Source organism: Euleptes europaea, chromosome 15 (genome assembly GCF_029931775.1).
Source record: "Euleptes europaea isolate rEulEur1 chromosome 15, rEulEur1.hap1, whole genome shotgun sequence".
Taxonomy (NCBI): domain Eukaryota; kingdom Metazoa; phylum Chordata; class Lepidosauria; order Squamata; family Sphaerodactylidae; genus Euleptes; species Euleptes europaea.
Window position 1 is genome coordinate 39,513,561 of NC_079326.1, and position 20,412 is coordinate 39,533,972.

At 42.3% G+C, this 20,412-nt stretch overlaps 1 protein-coding gene across 1 annotated transcript in view; it reads left to right on the plus strand.

Moving 5' to 3' along the window:
- The window catches only part of ITGA6 (integrin subunit alpha 6), a 73,267-nt gene that overhangs the window by 46,447 nt on the left and 6,408 nt on the right, over positions 1-20,412 (plus strand). The window contains exons 6-24 of the mRNA XM_056861570.1: positions 2,454-2,667; positions 3,408-3,601; positions 4,021-4,109; positions 5,629-5,756; positions 6,291-6,386; positions 6,944-7,005; positions 8,044-8,201; positions 8,689-8,847; positions 11,315-11,430; positions 11,549-11,738; positions 11,818-11,901; positions 13,223-13,302; positions 13,429-13,506; positions 13,597-13,699; positions 15,852-16,025; positions 17,243-17,335; positions 19,173-19,283; positions 19,381-19,479; positions 20,240-20,365. Coding sequence (XP_056717548.1) covers positions 2,454-2,667; positions 3,408-3,601; positions 4,021-4,109; positions 5,629-5,756; positions 6,291-6,386; positions 6,944-7,005; positions 8,044-8,201; positions 8,689-8,847; positions 11,315-11,430; positions 11,549-11,738; positions 11,818-11,901; positions 13,223-13,302; positions 13,429-13,506; positions 13,597-13,699; positions 15,852-16,025; positions 17,243-17,335; positions 19,173-19,283; positions 19,381-19,479; positions 20,240-20,365 — 2,354 coding nt within the window. The remainder of the gene's footprint in view (positions 1-2,453; positions 2,668-3,407; positions 3,602-4,020; positions 4,110-5,628; positions 5,757-6,290; positions 6,387-6,943; positions 7,006-8,043; positions 8,202-8,688; positions 8,848-11,314; positions 11,431-11,548; positions 11,739-11,817; positions 11,902-13,222; positions 13,303-13,428; positions 13,507-13,596; positions 13,700-15,851; positions 16,026-17,242; positions 17,336-19,172; positions 19,284-19,380; positions 19,480-20,239; positions 20,366-20,412) is intronic.

Here is a 20,412-nt window from a genome sequence, read left to right on the forward strand (position 1 = left end):
CAGTGCAAGCAATCAAGAAAGCGAATGTCATCTTGCAGTTCGACATTTTTGTAGTCAAAATCCTATGAGGAACTATGCCTCCAAATATAGTCTTTTCTGTCCACATTCTCCAGGACTTTCGTCCAGGTGAAAGTTGCTTTTCAGGGTTAATAATCTACGTATTGGCTAGTGAGCGTGTCTCATGATATAGAATTCATGCAATTCTTAGCGCATTTACACAGAACTGGAGCAGACAAGTATGTAAGAGTTAATATGGTTAATTCGTATTGGTAATATGGATCAAGACTTGAGAAGGCACTGTAAAGAAATGTCCAGATTGCCCAGAATAAGATTTCAAAAGTAATAATGACCTTTTGTGATGTTTACTGATAATTCTGTGTTACAACAAACATTCATAGGTTTACATTTCTGAATGTGTTACCTCTAGATGTCCTTCTACTTCTTTTCCTTGATGAATGTATTTCTGCTGTCTCAATTTCTCTCTCTTGCTGCTCTGTACTCTGTGTTGGTAAGCTTCTGCTGTATTTCAGGTAACCTCGTCCATTTCTGTTTGTTATGATCTTTTCTTCACTTGACTGTCTTCCTTTCCTGAATCTTCTGTCTCCACTCACGTTTTACAGGTCTTCTTTTTATGACGAGTGTGTCTGATACTAACCCTGATCAGTTTGTCTACAAAACACCGCCTCCTGGTGTCAAAGTAGACAAGCCCACTGATTTGATGACGAATAGCTACCTAGGTTTGTGACCTCTGTCATGATACTCCATGCTGCTTCATTAATTAAATACCAGACATTTTGGCACCATGTTTAATTTCCATTTCAAGTTAATGCATGCGATAGAAGAAATGCAAATGAGATGAGAGTCTTTATGATACAAGAGGTCTTTTTTGATGTAGAAGCACTAGATATTTCCCCTGATTAGGGGCCTTGGAGAGATTGGAAGACCCAGTGGTCACTTGACTGGTGGTATTCCAGTAACCCAGTCCCTCTCCGTATACATCACGAGAAGAGAGAGAAAATGCTACTAGCACCAAAGAGTTGTAGTCCACCGGTATCGGTATCTGAATCGAACCTTATCTCAAAATGAATTTCTTTCTCTGACGGTCAAAATGGCAGCAGCGAAGGCATCTAAGGGTAACACTGGCTGGGGCATCATGTTTTCTTTCCAGCTTCCCTCAGAATGTTTTTTTTTAAAAAGGATTTGGAGCATGTTCACCTTAATGCCGCTGAGAGCGGAGCTACATGTTATGTACTGGGCTGCCTTGAAACTTGTATCTCTGTCAAGATGTCCCCCATAAATTAAGAGCATGACTGTATACTTGTGACACCGTAATGACCAGCATCCGTTCAATGCCACTGGTTGCTGCTTCTGTTGGCTGATCCTACATGTTTTCAGGAGCAGAGGAGAAACCTTGACATAGGGATATCATTGTCAGCAGCTGTCTCATATCTGTTTCTCTATTGCCTTTAAAAACCCTGTTACATTGGTGCAAGAGTAAAACATAGCTCCACTATGCATTCCTGGGATGCCAGCACAGCCTTTTACTCTGGTGGGATGCTGGCGGAAGGCCCTGTCGGTGTCCTGGGGTGGCACTGCCACACCAAGCAACCAGCGTCCGGCCTTTCCGCCGGCTTTGGGGCCACTAACGCTGGCATAAGTTGTCCGGATGCCGGCGCAGGGTCCCCAATTGCTGGCGCAGCACCTTCCTGGCCTCCTAAGGGCTTTCGCCCTTAGAGCTCAGGAATGCGCTGTCTGTCTATGTACCTCCAGGGCATGGAACAGTTAGAACTAAGGCAGTCATGAAAGACACCTCTGCTAGGCATCCATACTTATTAACCATTGAATTGAGAGCTCAGGAAGCACAAGATTAAGCCAAGGAAAGGCAGTATAAATTTATACTGCTCAGGATGGACTGTTGTGCAAACTCCTTAAATGGAGCCAAAGCACTGTATAATCACGGTAGCCCTGTAAAGTGGGCTGATAGCATTACATGCTACAATAACATGTAGTTCTGCCCTGAGAGTTATTTTTTTAATGGACATTGTAGACCATTGCTTCTACGTTTCCTTCACTGGACTTTCGAAAATAATGCTGATTAATTCAGTGCTGCTTCGTTTGTAAGATTTCAGTTCACAGAATGCTGTCTTTGTTCAAAGGCCATTTGTATAGAGAATGTGAAGAGCATGGGTCATTTGCCATGAGGAGTTAACATTCATATAATATTACGGGTGCCCTATGTTAAAGTGGTATGGCTCAGACTTCTGGAAGTGTGTGCAGTTAAAAAAATGGCAAATCCTGTGTGCCTTATATAAAACAATGCAAATAGTTTGGTTTGAAGTATACATGTACCGTACATGTCCAATCCTTCCCGCCACCACTTTAATATAGTATAATTACCGACATTTGACAAGCAACAGTGTAAAGTTCACTTCAACTGAACATTTATTTTGCAGGGTTTTCTTTGGACTCGGGAAAAGGTATAGTTTCTAAAGAAGAGATAACATTTGTTTCTGGAGCCCCAAGAGCAAACCATAGCGGAGCTGTTGTCCTGTTGAAAAAAGACCGCAACACTCCAAGTGCGCTGACCCTTGAGCACATGTTTGAAGGCGAGGGGCTGGCTTCTTCGTTTGGCTATGATGTAGCAGTTGTAGACCTCAACAGTGATGAGTAAGGTTCTCCTCTGACTCTTAACTTGCGTTTCTCTCCTTCGTATTGTAGCTCAGGCGAAGGGCTCTGGCTCAGTGGAAGAGCCTCTACTTTGCTTGCAGAAGGTCCCAGGTTCAATTCCTGGCATCTCCACTTAAAAAGATCAGGTAGAAGGTGATGTGAAAGACCTCCACTTGAGACCCTGGAGAGCTGCTTCCAGTCTGAGTAGACATTACTGGCCTTGATGGACCAATGGTCCATCAGTATAAGGCAGCTTCTTGTATGTACATTTATCTCTTCTTTTGTAAAATGGAAAAATGAGCTGTTCCTTGTTAATTTGGAAAGATTAAAATAAAAGAAAAAAACTGCTCCCTAAACTACCCTTATCTTTCTCCTAATGAGAGCCAGTATAGTCCAGCTGGACTAGAATTTGGATTCAAGAACCTCTTCTGACAATAGTCTTTGGGCAAGTTACATTTTATAAGCCTGATTCCATATATGAAAAATTGGAATACTATTGTAGGCTATAACAGTTAAAACCGCTGTTACTGTTGTATTCAAAGGCCACAAAGAAGTAAAAAGCTTTGTAAAATACCACAGCACTTAGTAAGTAAAGAAGATTTTGTCATTTTATCCTCGAACCTTATTAAAATAGCTTAAAAGGAACCTTTGTGAGTTGCTGCTTCTCGTTGCGTTGTATACCGTATTGAGTTATTCAGTGATCACTGATATATTTTTGTTGGTTTCTTTCCCCTCCTTAGTTGGCAGGATATAGTTGTTGGCGCCCCGCAGTATTTTGACAGGGATGGAGAAATTGGTGGTGCTGTGTATGTTTATATTAATCAGCAAGGCAAGTGGGAAGGGGTAAAGCCAATTCGGCTCAATGGAACCACAGACTCCATGTTTGGAATTGCAGTTGAAAGTATTGGTGACGTTAATCAAGATGGTTATCCAGGTAAGGAGTCTGGATATCAGCTTCTGCTATGTTTACTAGCACTGCAGAGAAAATTCAGTGAGTTTTTGTGTGGGGATATGTTTTCATGTTCATAGTTGTTGCATCCAACAAAAACTGTGTTTTGATAGTGGTACAAATTCTTTTTAAAAAAATGGTACAGCTATTTGTTCTAAAAATGTAACCTTGCAAAATTTGTGTCAAAAACTGCCACCCTAGTAAACCTTGTTTCTATTTCTGTCGCATTGTGATTTAAAACCACTACAGTTTCAAATTCGTTCTTTTACACTTATCCCCCACCATGCTGAATTTGTATAAACACAATTTACAATGTCTTATTTAAACCACTGAATGATGCACAAGCATTTCTCAAAATCACGAGTTCAGTTTTGAATGCCTGTATTTTTATTTGAAAAAAACAGATATCGCTGTGGGAGCTCCATATGATGGTTTTGGCAAGGTGTATATATATCATGGCTCCAGCAATGGAATAAATACAAAACCAGCACAGGTAATAAAAGAGAGGGTCCACTTCTCTGAACTTCCTTTCACATATATCCAAAGTCCTAAACAGTTGTTTTTCTCTGCCTTCTTTTTGCCTTTGTGTGCTGCTTTCTGTTCCTCCCAACCTTTCATCCTCTTCATGACCACATAAATCTGCCACCTTTTTTTGGGGGGGCGGGGCAGGCTTCCATAAATGCATGCTTCCTTCCTGGCTGCCTGCAGGTATAATTCAGCTGCCTTTCTGATGTGAATCTTCCTTCCCAAATAAACTTTCTTCCACGTTTTCTGTGGTTTTCATCGGGATCATAGCTCAGGCTTAGAGAAAACAGCAACAACAAAGTATAGAGAAATGGAATTAGATGTTCCAGTGGCAAACAAGTGACGTTCAGCTCTATATTTATTCAGTAGAAAGGCTGCCATCCTTATATTTCCCCCACTTAAATCTATTCTGTTGACCTTCATGGAATGTATAAGCAACCAGTGTGGTGTAGTGGTTAATAGCAGTGGTTTGGAGTGTGGGACTCTGATCTGGAGAACCGGGTTTGATTCCCCACTCCTCCACATGAAGCCAGCTGGGTGACCTTGGGCTCGTCATACTCTCTCAGCCCCACCTACCTCACAGGGTGTCTGTTGTGGGGAGGGGAAGGGAAGGTGATTGTAAGCCTGTTTGATTCTTCCTTAAATGGTAGAGAAAGTCGGCATATAAAAACCAACTCCTCCTTTTCTTCTTCTAACTTGTTGCAAGACTCAGTCCTGTGTATTTCCCTCATGATATTTTTACTTTTTCTCCTAGGATCCCCAGATTACTTGAATTTTTATGTATGGCCTCTAAACAATGTAGTCTGATAATCCTCCCCCAACCTTTTAAACCAGCATTGATTATTCTATTTTTATTTTATAAGGTTTATTCAGATAGGAAATCTGAAACAATTGACTATCTGTTCTGTCTGTTCATCCACAAACTCTTGAAACTGTGCAAATCAATCATTCTTATAACAGCTTACAATTTCAGAAATTGGTGCTGATGAGAGAGACGCCTGACTAGCTCTGTTTGATTGGTGAGGAATGCTTGCCGGCTTTCCAGAGCCCTAAAGCTCTGTAGGATTCGACAGCTTAGGGTTTCCTACTGCCTTTATGACTCTCTTTTCCAGCTGACCTGGATGGCCCAGGCTAGCCTGATCTCCTCAGATCTCAGAAGCTAAGCAGGGTCGGTCCTGGTTAGTATTTGGATGGGAGACCACCAAGGAATACCAGGGTTGCTGTGCAGAGGAAGGCACTGGCAAACCACCTCTGTTAGTCTCTTGCCTTGAAAACCCCCCAAAAAGGGGTCGCCATAAGTCGGCTGCGACTTGACGGCACTTTACACACACACACACACATTGCTCTTAGCCTCCTTGTTCCTTACCATGCACCCATCCACTGTGTTTGATTCCCCCACCCCCAGTACGTCTTATTTATATAAGCCTCTTCTCAGGGATGAAATGCAGTTTGTCACAACAGCTTGTATACTCCTGGTTTTGTTTTAGATTCTCGATGGCAAAGCCAATGACATTTCGTTCTTTGGTTATTCTATTACCGGAAACATGGATCTTGACAGAAACTCCTATCCTGATATTGCTGTTGGGTCGCTTTCAGATTCTGTGTCTGTTTACAGGTGTGTACCATGATCTCTTCACTATTATTCAGTGGATTGCTTGAGTAAAAAGATGCTTAAAGGCAGTTAAGAGCCAATCTCTAGATAATTCATGGAGGGATTAACTGTTTCTCACTTGCTGGTGTAGTCCACACGGAGATTTACAACCTTATCTGTGAGAGCTCAAGCCTAAGTTACCACTGCTGTAGGAAATCATCATTATGACTTTTCCTATCTTTTGTGCATAATAAATGGGAGAAGAGGGAATGGGAAGTCACAGTTTAATTCTCAGTGCAGTCATTTGGCTTTTGTCTGTTGTGCTAGGCTTTTTTATTAAAATGTTCTACTGTTTTATTTGTAGCCAGTATAAAAAGAAAAACTTGGAATGCCGTAAATAGCAACACACAGCAAATCACAAAGCACGGTATCTTTGCCTCTCCACAGCCCTGTAAGGAGGGAAAGCCTAGTGCTGCATTTACGGTTGATCAGAGTACCTGGTTTCCTCTTTTTATGGTGTCGATAACTGTAACAACTTCTTCCCCTCAAATACACCAGGTCAAGGCCGGTGCTAAGCATTAAGAAAACTATCGAGATCTCTCCAGACAAAATTGACATGAACAGAAAAAACTGTGCTCAGCTCAGTGGAATTTGGTAAGCAGTGTAATCTTTACCTTTTGCTTATAACGCTGAGTTAACTTCCATGTATTTCATATACTTAAGACCTTGTGTGGGAGGGTGGGTGAAATATATCATCAGAAGTTGCTGTCCCTGCCAGCCAATATTCTGTCTCTTAGGATAAGATGTTATTTGGCAGCGTGGGAGCTGCCGCATTCCTTCCAATGTCTCTGGGGGCAGCCCACGCTACATCTCCTCCTCACTCCAGGGTTAGCCAGGATTCCTCAGGGTTGATGCTGGCATGTGTAGAAACCACTGTGGAGATTCCTCTTGAGTGCTTCCAACGTTTTCATGTTAATCTGGCAGTGTGAGAATGACTGATGCTGCCAAGGTTCCCACGTTGTTGTAGTAACACAAGTACGGAGCTTTACTTATGTAAAAGACATGCTTATAGCTAGTATTTTAGCTTTCAAGGATGGGTCCCGAAGTGGTCCATTATTTCTCGTTTACTCTTGAGAGTGCCATGACGTTTAATGAGCTATTTACCGTTCTGAACTTTTTAAAGTTAATTCTGTGCTCTTGAATTCTTGCAGCATCAATGTTAAAGCATGTTTTGAATATACAGCTAGTCCCAGTGACTTCAACCCCAAAATAAGTAAGTTACTATAATCATACCTGCATATCACTGAGTTCTATGGGTGAATTAAAATAATCTGTGACCAAGGAAACCATTCGGAACACGGAGAGAATTATTCAACTTTCTAAGGTCTAGGATGGGCCTCTTGCCCCCGTCCTTCTTATTAACCAAAAAGAAATGGGAATAGAACCCAACTGAGTTGTCAGGATCCTATACTTTCTTGACTAACCTGGGAATCAGGTTGTCGACTACTTGTAGCACAGTAGTGCAAATGGGCAGGGACTTCAACTCCAGCCTGTACCCTTGGGATACAATGAAAAGAACACACCTATCTGTTGTGTTCTGACTCAATGCCACACAAAACTGCAACGACTGGTTGCCAAAAAGGGCCCTTGGGGGGCTGTTCTAGTCATAAGGTTGGCCTCTGAAAGGACTGGCGCCCATCTTTAGACAAAGAACCCTGGTGGCTCTGCTGGGTCTGGAGGAACTTCTCTGGGCAGCCGACTGATCAGGTGGAGGTTGTCTGGGAGGTTGTCTTAGGGAGCTGACCTCTGGTCCTTGTAGTAAGGTTGCCAAGGATGGTGCTAGAACAGCCGTTGCATGTAAAGGGTAGGGATAGATGGAGTGATACCCAACGACTTGGTTGTTTGCTTGCTTTTCTTGACTTGTGCGGTGTAGTGGTTAAGAATGGTGGTTTGGAGCAGTGGAGTCTGATCTGGAGAACTGGGTTTATTTCCCCACTCCTACACACGAACCCTGCTGGGTGACCTTGGGCCAGTCACACTCTCTCAGCCCCACCTACCTCACAGGTTGTCTGTTGTGGGGAGGGGAAGGGAAGGTGGTTGTAAGCCGGTTTGAGTCTCCCTTAAGTGGTAGAGAAAGTTGGCATATAAAAACCAACTCTTCTTCTTCCTCCTCTTCTTATTACCTGTTGGTTAGCATGTGTCTTCTTCTATAGGTTGCATAGTTCAGAATATAGCCCTCATGATGTTTTACATTTCTACTTACGGCGATTTTGCTTTGATCCTCTGTCCCAACCCCCGTAACCCTCCCAAGTTCTGGACTATACATTTGAAGCGGAAAACGAAAGGAGGCGATTAGGCCTGCCGTCTAGAGTGCAGTTTGTGGAAGGCCTCTCCGATCAGTTCAGCGAAAGCGTGACTCTGGCAGGACAGAAGAGGCAAGAGTGTGTGACCAATAAACTCGTACTGCAGGTACGACAAGTGCTAATGCAAACGTTGATCAATTGGAATGTTTTTCCTTCCTTGGATTTTAGGATACCTCACGGGCCTGTGGCTCATGCTTGGGGAACGGGATGGCAAACTAGCCACAGAAATGTCAATTCTTACAGTGAGTATAGTGTGGCTTTGGTTATCTGAGACAGGTACCTGCGTTATACATTCCGCATCAAAAGTACATGCATCACCAGATGTGAGCTTTATCTGTGCCTTTAAAGCATAATGAAAGCAATGCTCCCTTTTCATCAACATTTTTTAATTCTCCTGGTGTTGCAAACAGATGTGCCTTAGCAACACTGGTGTGACAACCCATTTTTGTGATGCAGGCTGTGGGTACACAACATTACAAAGCCTTTGCTTAGTAACGTAAACAGGTCTGAGGATCAGGTTGCTAGTTGCGGGCCCAATGAGGATTTTCCTCTTCTTCTGTGTTCTAATTGAATATTCTTTCAATATTTCTTAGGACAAAATTAAGGATAAACTGCGTCCTATTCCTGTAACAGTTGGCGTCAGAATTAAAGGGTCCGAATCCAGTATGCAACCCAGCAGAAGGCAAGGAAGGTCACTTCCAGATCTCGTTCCAATTCTAAACTCAAATGAACCAAAAACAGTTAATTCAGAAGTAAGTTGTTTGTTATTAGATATTGATCTATTACAATCTGTTTAGGTTATGCTTAGGGTTGCCAACTCCAGATTGGAAAGTTCATTGACATTTGGAGGGTGGAGCCTGGGGAAGGGGAGAGATGTCATAGAGTCCACCTTCCAAAATGCCATTTTCACCAGGGGAACTTATCTCGGAAAGTCTGGATAACACTTGGAGGCTGGCAGCCCTAAGCCACACTGTTATTTGGAAGCATAGAGTTATCTCAGCTGCTTATTCCATCTTTATTATCAGTTATTCAAAATCTGCATTTACTGTGTCCTATTTCCTGCAGGCAGAGCCAGCGTGGTATTGTGGTTAAGGTGTCAGACTAGGATCTGGGAAACACAGGTTTTAATCCCTACTCTGCCATGAAAACTTGCTGGGTGACCTTGTGCCAGTCACACATTCTCAGCCTCGACCCTGACAAGTAGTTGGATGGGAGACCTCCAAGGAATACCAGGGACATGACGTGGAGTCAGGCAAAGGCAAACCACCTTTGAACGTCTCTTGCCATGAAAACCCTACAGGGTCGCTGGAAGTCAGTTGTGACTTGACAGCAAAAACACACAGACATTTCCTGCAAGAAGTGCTAAGAAAAATGTGAACTTTTATTTTCCCCATAAACCTTCTCACCTTTTGCAGAAAGGTGCAGCAGTGTTCATAGGAGGCTAAAAGGATGGGAGCGTCTAAAACATTCCCATTGCCAAAGCAACAGGGCCAGGGGAAAGCATTCAGACCCTTCGGAGGAAAATGGGAGAGAATTCAGGATTTTAGGCAGCCCCTTCCCTCCACTTCCATTGGCTTCAGACAGCAAGCGAAGGGTTGTTTTTCTCTGTTTGAAGGGTTGTTCTTTATCCACATTGCACTGAGGATAAAACCCTGAGTCCTGCATTTTTCTCACAGGCTCTTGAAAAAGTGGCACACAGAAAATACAATTCAAACCGTACACTAAGGAGTTGGCTGATGGTCATCAGGCCCAAAGATTTCATTGAATGCATGACTGAGGTCTGTGTTGCCTAGAACATAAGAACATAACAAAGGCCATGTTGGGTCAGACCAAGGTCCATCAAGTCCAGCAGTCTGTTCGCACAGTGGCCAACCCGGTGCCTCTAGGAAGCCCACAAACAAGACGACTGCAGCAGCATTATCCTGCCTGTGTTCCACAGCACCTCATATAATAGGCATTCTCCTCTGATCCTGGAGAGAATAGTTATATGCATCATGACTAGTATCCATTTTTACTAGTAGCCATGGATAGCCCTATCCTCCATGAACATGTCCACTCCCCTCTTAATGCCTTCCAAGTTGGCAGCCATCCCCCCATCCTGGGGCAGGGAGTTCCACAATTTAACTATTACCTAAAATAATAAACATACATATAAGTACACATATATAACTGGGCCTTCTTTGGAGTGCTGTTTTATGCCCCTTTTTAAAAAACAACAACAACAAAACTTTTAAGAGCCTGCTTACCACCTTAGGTGCTCCCAAGGGCTGCTTCCTGGCCGACCCTCCCCTTTTGAGCTGTTCTTTTGGCCCCTGCACAGGCCTGCTGTTTTTCAGTGCTGGCTCCTGTGTTATGGAATGCCCTCCCCAACAGTTTCTGCCTTCTCTAAGAAATGTAAGACAGTTAGGTGGACACTCTGCAGTTCATTTTGTAAAGGCGGTCTTCTGTTGGGGAGAAGTTACAGGGCTCTGTGTTCTTGTCAATTTTTGACATTAATTTTAGATTACCCATGGAACAGGTGTCTTTGCGAGTTGCTTTGAGCTCTTGTGGTTGGTGGGAAAGGTATCATCTAAACATACACATAAATACATTGGAGGTGGCATTCACTGGTAATGTTGTATACTTGAACAAATGAACACATGAGGCTGCCTTACACTGAATCAGACCATTAGTTCATCAAGGTCAGTATGGTCTACTCAGACTGGCAGCGGCTCTCCAGGGTCTCAGGCTGAGGTCTTTCACATCACCTACTGCCTAGTCCCTATAACTGGAGATTCTGGGGATTGAACCTGGGACCTTCTGCATGTCAAGCAGAGGCTCTTCCACTGAGCCACAGCCCTCCCCCCTACTTGGGGGAAGCGGTAGTGTATTAAAGGTTAAGGAGCAATGATCTAGGAATGATCTAGTTGCATAGGTCCATTTCACCCTATTGTCTGGCTGGGCAATAAAGAATAGTACTCAACAACTAGCAAGCCACTCCACTGGCTGGCCCGTGCGGTTCCCAGATGCAAATGGTACTGGAGCACTGTAGAATAGGACCATAGGGAAGCAGGTCCTTATTCTGACTCTAATTTCATGGTAAAAATGGCAGTTTGCTTGGGGAAGGGAAGACATGTCAAGTGGTGCTGTGGAACGGAGGCCTACTCTGGCTTTGAAACTATTAGAAGTTGTTATATTTTATACCCTACTACTGACTTTAAATTTGGGGCTCTTTTGTAGGTACAATTCCTAAAAGAAGGGTGTGGATCAGACAACATATGCCACAGCAACCTGAAGCTTAACTACAAATTCTGCTCCAGAGAAGGAAGTGAAGATAAATTTGTTCCTTTACCAATGTAAGCCTCATTTCCTAAACTGGCAGCGTCCGAAAAGATAGGGACTTTCATTACGTCGTGAGATGTTTTCTCCCTAAAGTCTCCTCAGACGGGACTTGTTCTTTTTTTGTTTTCCTAGTGAGAACGGCATTCCGGTGCTTGTCCTTAAAGACCAGAAAGACATTGCCCTTGAAATTACAGTGACAAACATCCCATCGGATCTGAGACACCCCCAGAGGGATGGTGATGATGCCCACGAAGCTAAATTAATCGCCACCTTTCCAGATAGCTTAACTTACTCTGCCTTTAGGGAGCCAAAAGGCTTTCTGGTAAGTATTCCGTTTTGGATTTTGAGGAAAAACAAAGGCTCTGTTTACCTTGGTACTGAAATGTCTTTTCAAAATTTAGGAGAAGCAAATGGCCTGCGGAGCCAATCAAAACGGCTCTCTAGTAGAATGTGAGCTTGGAAATCCTTTCAAAAGAAATTCGACGGTAAGTGGGATTTATTTTTGGATTTACATTCCGCCTGGTTCTGAAAGCTGAGACACACTTTTGTCTTAATTAAAATCAGAGGCACACCTATAGTTTTACTTAGAAGTGTATTAAGAGTGAGTATGACTAGACCTACTGAGAGGCAGTGCAGTGTAGTGGTTAAGAGCGGTGGTTTGGAGCAGTGGAGTCTGATCTGGAGAACCGGGTTTGATTCCCCATTTGTCCACATGAGCAGCAGAGGCTAATCTGGTGAACCGGATTTGTTTCCCCACTGTTAATACATTGGCCAACCAGGTGCCTCTAGGAAGTCCACAACAAGATGACTGCAGCAGCATCCTGCCCATGTTCCATGGGACCTAATATAATAGGCATGTTTGTCTGATACTGGAGATAATAGGTGTGCATCATGACTAGTATTCATTTTGACTAGTAGCCATGGATAGCCCTATCCTCCATAAACATGTCCACTCCCCTCTTAAAGCCTTACAATTTGGCAGCCATCACCACATCCTGGGGCAGGGAGTTCCACAGTTTAACTATGCGTTGTGTGAAGAAATACTTCCTTTGATCTGTTTTGAAACTCTAACCCTCCAGCTTAAGCAGATGACCCTGCGTTCTAGCATTATGAGAGAGGGAGAAAAGCTTCTCCCTGTCCAGTCTCTCCATACCATGTTCTTATATTCTCCATACGAATATGGAACATTACTACTTCTCTGTGTGTGTGTGTGGGGGGGGGGGGCAACTGCCATATATTTTTAAGTACGTTTCCTGTTTTAAAAACAAGCGGATTATTTCAAATAGATGTTGCCATGTCTCAATTTTTAAAAGCTTTTAAAAATGCAGATGGGGCATACCAGTGTTCTAGGACAGGTGGTGTATCCACTTGCCCTACCAGGCTCAGCCCTGGGAAGCAAGCAAGCCCAAGAGTAGTGGTTCATGCAGAGATGCAATAGGCAGCCTCCTCTAATGGGTAGTAGTTGCAAACCAGCACAGGAATAATTGCCTTCTCAAATCACATCTGGTTCAGAGAGACCGCAAAATTAACCTACCTTCAACTGAGGCTGACTGGAATGAGGGAAGTCTGGAACAGGGGATTGTGCAGAGAAGCAGCAGATAGTCTCCTCTGTGGGTTCTTTAGGCAGCAGCATCTAATGGTGGGATAAATTTCTCATAGGGTACTATTGTGGTTTGTGCACTTTGGAAATTCTTTAAAATATATATGGTTTTGATGCATAGTTATGTTTTAGCTTTTTTGGGGGGAAATGTGTTCCATAAGTCTGAAATATATCTTAGCCATTTTGCATTTCTTCTTCTTTTCAAGGTTACATTTTATGTAATTATAAGTACAACTAAAGTTAACGTCGATACACGGGATTTGGACATTTATCTGAAACTGGAAACGTAAGATTTAAAAACAAATACCCCTCATCAATTTTCTAATGCTAAAATGGTTGTGAAGACAACTCAGTGAAAATTGTTAATGGCTTTTTTTGTAAACCTAAGTCCTGTGTTTCCTTTTTGTTGCAGAACAAGCAATCAAGCTAATTTGGAGCCAATTATTGCTAGAGCTAAAGTAGTTATTGAACTGCTCTTGTCGCTGACAGGGTAAGCGTTCTACAGTTAGCATAATGAATCAATGCTTAAGACAACCCTTTACCACAGGCATTAAAATGTGATTCTTCTTTCCAACCACAGGGTTGCAAAGCCGTCCCAGGTGTATTTTGGAGGCAATGTCATTGGTGAAAGCGCTATGAAACATGAAGATGACATGGGTAGCTTGATAGAATATGACTTCCGAGTAAGCCTTTCTCTTAATCTCGCATGTAATCATTTCAGAAAGCTAGTCTTGCAAAAAAACAGAACAAAAACAACAACAACCCCAACCTCAACCTAAGGTTCATTCTCAATAATGCAGCTGTTTTGTTTTCGTTAGACGACCTCAGTTCAGATTTGTGTGGCATTGTATACATAGCATGGACATAAATGCATATATATCTGTCCCACTATGTATGTAGGGTACATGCTTGAAACAAAACCATGACATGCTCGAGGAGTGGAGTAAAAAGAAACTGAGTATCTAGGGTTTTGGGCACCCAAAACGAGATACAGACAAATGAAATCTATACTGAACCTTGTGAAATTTATGGCCAAGCGAGAACATGCTCCTTGGATGCATTCACAAAATTTCCATGACTGTTGAAGGACAGCATGATTCCATATTGAACAGTTTGTCAATAAAGATCATCTTTTGCCCTCTGGTTTCCCTGTCCTCAAAGCCCTGAGGCTGGTAGCTTACTGCATTTTCTGTTCTGAGACCTGGCCATTATTGTTGCTATCATTTAGACATAAAACAAAGTCCATCCTATTTACTGTGCTTTAAACAACATTTGGCTGTAATCTTTTCCTTATTTATGGTCTTGCTATACTCATCTTAGATTCCTGCCATTGTTAATGTAATTTACAATGCAATCCTAAGCAGAGTTACACCTTTCCAAGTCTACTGAGGTCAATGGGCATAGAAGGAAATAACTCTGCTCAGGATTGCACTGTTAATGACGTGTGTGTGTGTGTGTGTGTGTGTGTGTGTGTGTTAAGTGCCACCAAGTCGCTTCCGACTCATGGCGACCCTAGGAATGAAAGTCCTCCAAAATGTCTTTGACAGCCTTGCTCAGATCTTGCAAATTGAGGGCTGTGGCTTCCTTTATTGAGTCAGTCCATCTCTTGTTGGGTCTTCCTCTTTTCCTGCTGCCCTCAACGTTTCCTAGCATGACTGTCTTTTCCAGTAACCATCAGCCCATTCCTGAGGTTGGGCTGAAAGTTGTGTGGAGGCGGCGTGACTCCAGCACCAGCGTAAGTGCCCTCTTATTACGGCATAAGGGGCACTTATGCTGGTTTGGGGGGGCATTTCCGTCGGCACCTGGGTGCCGTGGAGCTGCACAGGGCTCCTCCGCCACTACAGCCTCTCCGGGACATAAATCCCGGAAGAGAACTGCGGTGCTTGTGTGTGTGTGTGTGTGTGGGGGGGGGGGCGTTCCCAAGAGCAGAGCTGACTGTAGTCAGCTTCCTGACCCCTTCCATCCCAGGAACGCCCCCTTCAGAAACAGCGGTGCTGTGCCAGCTTTTTGTTGGTGCAGCATTGCTGTTTTCAGTGGGGCTATTTCCCCCATTTTTACAAATTTATGTTTTAAAAGGGCTTTTAAAAACTTGCCGTGGCTGGGAAACCTCTTTGGAGGCGCTGCGTAGCTCCTCAGCCACGCCATTCCTGGCCTGCAAGGCTCAGGAATGGGCTGTAAGCATCAGAAACTACTAGTACAGGAAGAAGAAGAAGAGGAGGAGGAGGAGTTGGTTTTTATATGCTGACTTTCTCTAAAACTTAAAAAAGAATCAAGCCAGCTTACAATCACCTTCCCTTCCCCTCCCCACAACAGACACCCTGTGAGGTAGGTGAGACTGAGAGAGCTCTAACAGAGCTGTAACTTGCCCAATGTCACCCAGCTGGCTTCGTGTGGAGGAGTGGGGAAACAAATCCAGTTCACCAGATTAGCTTCCGCCGCTCATGTGGAGGAGAGGGGAATCAAACCCGGTTCTCCAGATCAGACTCCACCACTCCAAACCACCGCTGTTAACCACAACACCACGTTGGCTCCCCAGTCATTTCTGATCTCTGGTGTCCACTTAGTTTTTAGCTTATCAATTAAAAAAAAACTTTGAAAAATACTATGAAAAATAGAAACTGGTTAACTAGGTATTCATAGTATGTTACAATTTTTGTAACTTCATGGTAATCAAAAGTTGACTGGAAAACAATATAAATGTATTGAAAGGTCAGAATGCCTATTTTGATGCTACATTATTATTATAATTACCGGAAAAAACTGGGTGCCTGTGAATATATAGCTATAAAATCGACTGTATGAAGATAGTCATTTTTTAAAAAATATTCCTTACAGATAACTAACTTGGGCAAGCCACTTAAAACATTTGGTACTGCTTCCTTGGATATCCTGTGGCCCAAAGAAATTAAGGGAGGCAAGTGGCTGCTGTATTTGGTGTCGATACGTTCCAAAGAATTAGGAGAACTTCAATGTGAACCACAAAATGAAATAAACTCTATAGGAATTAAGGTAAAGTAGCGTTGCCTGTGTTTATACTTTCAAATTACATTGCTGACCCATCGATTCAGCAAGATTTCCTAAAAAAAAAAAAAGATGATGATGATGACACAAAAATCAGAATGGATGGCTTCTTGAACAGGGACAGAACAACTGTAGATTATACATGTGTTATAATGCTCTTTGCCCAAGTGAGATTGCTGTGTGTGTCAACAACTCAGAATCAAAAATGCTACACTTGCTCCAAAGTCAGGTTACAAAATTTAGTATTTCCTCAATAAAAAAGGTGAAGATCCCCTGTGCAAGCACCAGGTCATTCCTGACCCATGGGGTGATGTCACATCCTGACGTTTACTAGGCAGACTTCAAGGGTGTATCTGTGTTGCACCAGCATAGCTACTTAGTGGCCATTCTAGGAAGTTTCCAGCATGGCAATGGGATTTTTTTAAAAAGGTAAAGGTCCCCTGTGCAAGCACCGGGTCATTCCTAATGCTCACTTGAAGGCACGAGTCTTTTAAATAACATTAATATTACTTTTATTATATGTTGATATTTATATTGGTGTAATCTGCTTCAACAGGCAGTATTTGGGGGGCTGAAAAAGCAGAATAAAATACCATAAATAAATATAACCTTAGATAAGATAGGGTTGGTTGTCACTGTAGCTCCATCCATGCAGAAAAGTGATTCAGTTTCATGGTACAAATGTGGGGGAGGGGGAGAATGCATCCAAAGCTGTCATTCAACTTGAATTTTTGTTTAGAATGTCTACATTCTGAGTTCCCAAGAGGCAATATGTGCTGTGGCCATAATTACATTGCTAGTTAAGGTAAAGGTCCCCTGTGCAAGCACTGGGTCATTCCTGACCCATGGGGTGACATCACATCCCGACGTTTACTAGGCAGACTTTGTTTACGGGGTGGTTTGCCAGTGCCTTCCCCAGTCATCTTCCCTTTACCCCCAGCAAGCTGGGTACTCATTTCACCGACCTCGGAAGGAGGGAAGGCTGAGTCAACCTTGAGCCGGCTACCTGAAACCAACTTCCGTTGGGATCAAACTCAGGTCGTGAGCAGAGCTTGGACTGCAGTACTGCAGCTTACCACTCTGCGCCACAAGGCTCTTACAATTTCCACAATAGCATCCTCTAAATACTCAATACTTAATATCTTGAATGTTTATTAACACAGTTTTATTGACTGCTTGCATTTGCTTGTACATAATTTTTATAGACATCTAGAGGTTCAAGGAAGAAGCGTGAAGTTGCAGAGAAGCAGATGGATGCTGGGTTTTCCTTCTTTCCAGAAAGAAAATACAAGACTTTGGTAAGCACTCGCCACAGGCAGTTGCCCACTGCTGTTTGGTCTTTTTCCTCCTTTATTTTGGGAACCAGTACAGAATACCATGATAACATGAGTCCTGTTATTCTGCAGACAAATGTTAAAAACGTTTAACGATGTATGCATACAGATTTTTATATATAATAAACGTAATTATATAATTTTTTTAAAAAATGTAAAATTATTCAGCTTTTATATTGAACATTTTGTTTAAAACATCCTTCTAAAATTGCCTTTAAAATCCAGTAAAAATCCTGTGGATCCTTAAAGACTAATAATTTTATTGTAGCTTACGCTTTTATTGATTTAGACCCCACTGCGTTACACGCATGAGGTGTGATGAAATTGGCCTCAGATCTACAAAAGCTTAACAATAAATTGTTGGTCAATAGCTTTGTTTGGGGAAGGGTCGTGACTAGGGTTGCCAACCTTCAGGCGGTAGCTGGAGATATTCCACTATTACAACTGGTGTCCAGGCGACAGAGATCAGCTCTCTTGTTTGTTTCTTTGCTCCAAGAGACTAACTCCATTATCTCTCTGGAATATATGTCTTTAAAGAAAAGAAAAGCCAATGAAAGAAAGGGAAGCAACAACATTTTGTTGAAATAAACATGAAGGCTTATATTATTTGCATTGTTACATCCTAATTTGTTTTTTTCCTCTTGCCTAGTGGATCTGGTAGAAATTGGGGGGGGGGGGAAGGAGGGGAATAAAACCCAACCTAAAAACAGAACCTAAAAACAGAAGCTGGGTACCCAAGGTTGGGTGAAAAGAAAATATATATAAGTTTATGTATAAATACTGAAAGTATATTGGTTCTTGTAGGTTATCCAGGCTGTGTGACCGTGGTCTTGGTATTTTCTTTCCTGATGTTTCGCCAGCAGCTGTGGCAGGCATCTTCAGAGGAGTAACACTGAAGGACAGTGTCTCTCAGGGTCAAGTGTATAGGAAGAGTAATATATAGTCAGAAAGGGGTTGGGTTTGAGCTGAATCATTGTCCTGCAAAAAAATTCAAAGGTAATGTGCTAATGATTAATGTGCTAATCATTAGCACATTACCTTTGATACTTTTTGCAGGACAATGATTCAGCTCAAATGATTAATAATGATTAATAATGATTAAATGATTAATGATTAATAATGATTAATAATGATTAATGTGCTAATCATTAGCACATTACCTTTGATACTTTTTGCAGGACAATGATTCAGCTCTAACCCAACCCCTTTCTGACTATATATTACTCTTCCTACACACTTGACACTGAGAGACACTGTCCTTCAGTGTTACTCCTCTGAAGATGCCTGCCACAGCTGCTGGCGAAACTTCAGGAAAAAAAATACCAAGACCACGGTCACACAGCCCGGATAACCTACAAAAACCAATGAACTCTGACCGTGAAAGCCTTCGACAATATACTGAAAGTATAATTTATTAGAAGCACTATGTAAAAGTTAAAATTATTTAAAAGCATTAAAATAGTACAATGGCATTTCCTGAGGTTGAATGCCATTGTGCTATTTTAATGCTTTCAAATAATTTTAACTTTTACATAGCGCTTCTAATAAATTATACTTTCAGTATTTATACATAGACATATATATTTTCTTTTCATCTAACCTTGGGTACCCAGCTTCTGGTAGAAGTTGGGCCAGACTCCTTCACCCAATCATTATCTTAGCAGTTAATAAAATTATACAGTTCTGCTGTTTCTACAATGTTGGTTTGGGCTTTCTCAGGGCAGTAGAAGTTGGCGAACAAATACATTCTGTCGGTCTACTTAGAAATATGTATTTTTAAGCTTTTATGTATTTAATGCAGGATTGTAATGGCGAGGCAAACTGTGTTGTCATAAGATGTCCCTTGCAAGATCTGGACAGTAAGGCATCTGTCGTGTTGCGCTCAAGACTGTGGAACAGCACTTTCCTAGAGGTATTTTTCACGAACAAATTCTGTTACAAGTTTGCGTCAGCTCTTTTTATTAGTTCTGATATCAAACATATATTTTGTTTTTCTCACCCCACAACAGGAATATTCTAAACTCAACTATGTAGACATTCTCCTTAAAGCTAAAATAAGCATTGCCGCTTCTGCAGACAATATTAAGCTAGCAAATGAAGCTACTCAGGTAAGTCCGTAATGTTGCTTTTTATGATATACTCAATCCATGATATATACTGGAGATTATGATCTTGTAGGAAATGAAAAGAGCCTGTGCAGCTAGGTGCTGCTGCTGCACTCGTCTTGTTAGTGGCTTCCTAGAGGCACCTGGTTGGCCACTGTGTGAACAGACTACTGGACTTGATGGGCCTTGGTCTGATCATGGGCCAGGAATGACCTGGTGCTTGCACCTTTACCTACGCTGGTGGTGACAGTGGGAATTTTCTTTATTAGTTAATAACTTCTAGTCAGAGGGCAGATGGGTAGGGATCTGGAATTTTCCCCCCCACCAAAATAGAAACAGATCTTACAGTATTCATTTGAAAAGCCCCATTGGCTATGGCTGTGGACGCAGAGTTCTGTCCTTCTGCCTCTATAGTGAAATAATTTGCATTGCAAAACAGAATGAAAATTGATTCACTTTTATACCAAAGTATCTTATGATGACTGCATTGGGACTCTACCTCCTCTGTGCCATCCAGCTAATTAAAGTTCATAAGACTAAGTTATGGGTTCCCACAACTGATCAGGGCGTTTTGCAGCTGGCACTGAAGTGATCTGGAAGACAGTCAATTCTGTGAAAAATGGGGAATATAATTCCATCCCTACTCTAGAGACATCACCTGGTACTTAAAATTGCTTGGTACGTTTCCTGGAAGCTCAGCAGTCTTCAAAAGGAATGAAACCAGGAAACACATACACTGAAACTGTCTCCTATTCTCTTTCAGGTGCGGGTCACTGTCTTTCCTGCAAAGACAGTATCATTGTATAAAGGGGTCCCTTGGTGGATCATATTAGTAGCCATTCTTGCAGGACTTTTAATGCTTGCTCTTTTGGTATTCTTACTATGGAAGGTGAGTTACTTTACTGATCTGAATCTAGTATTTGTTCACACGTTGCT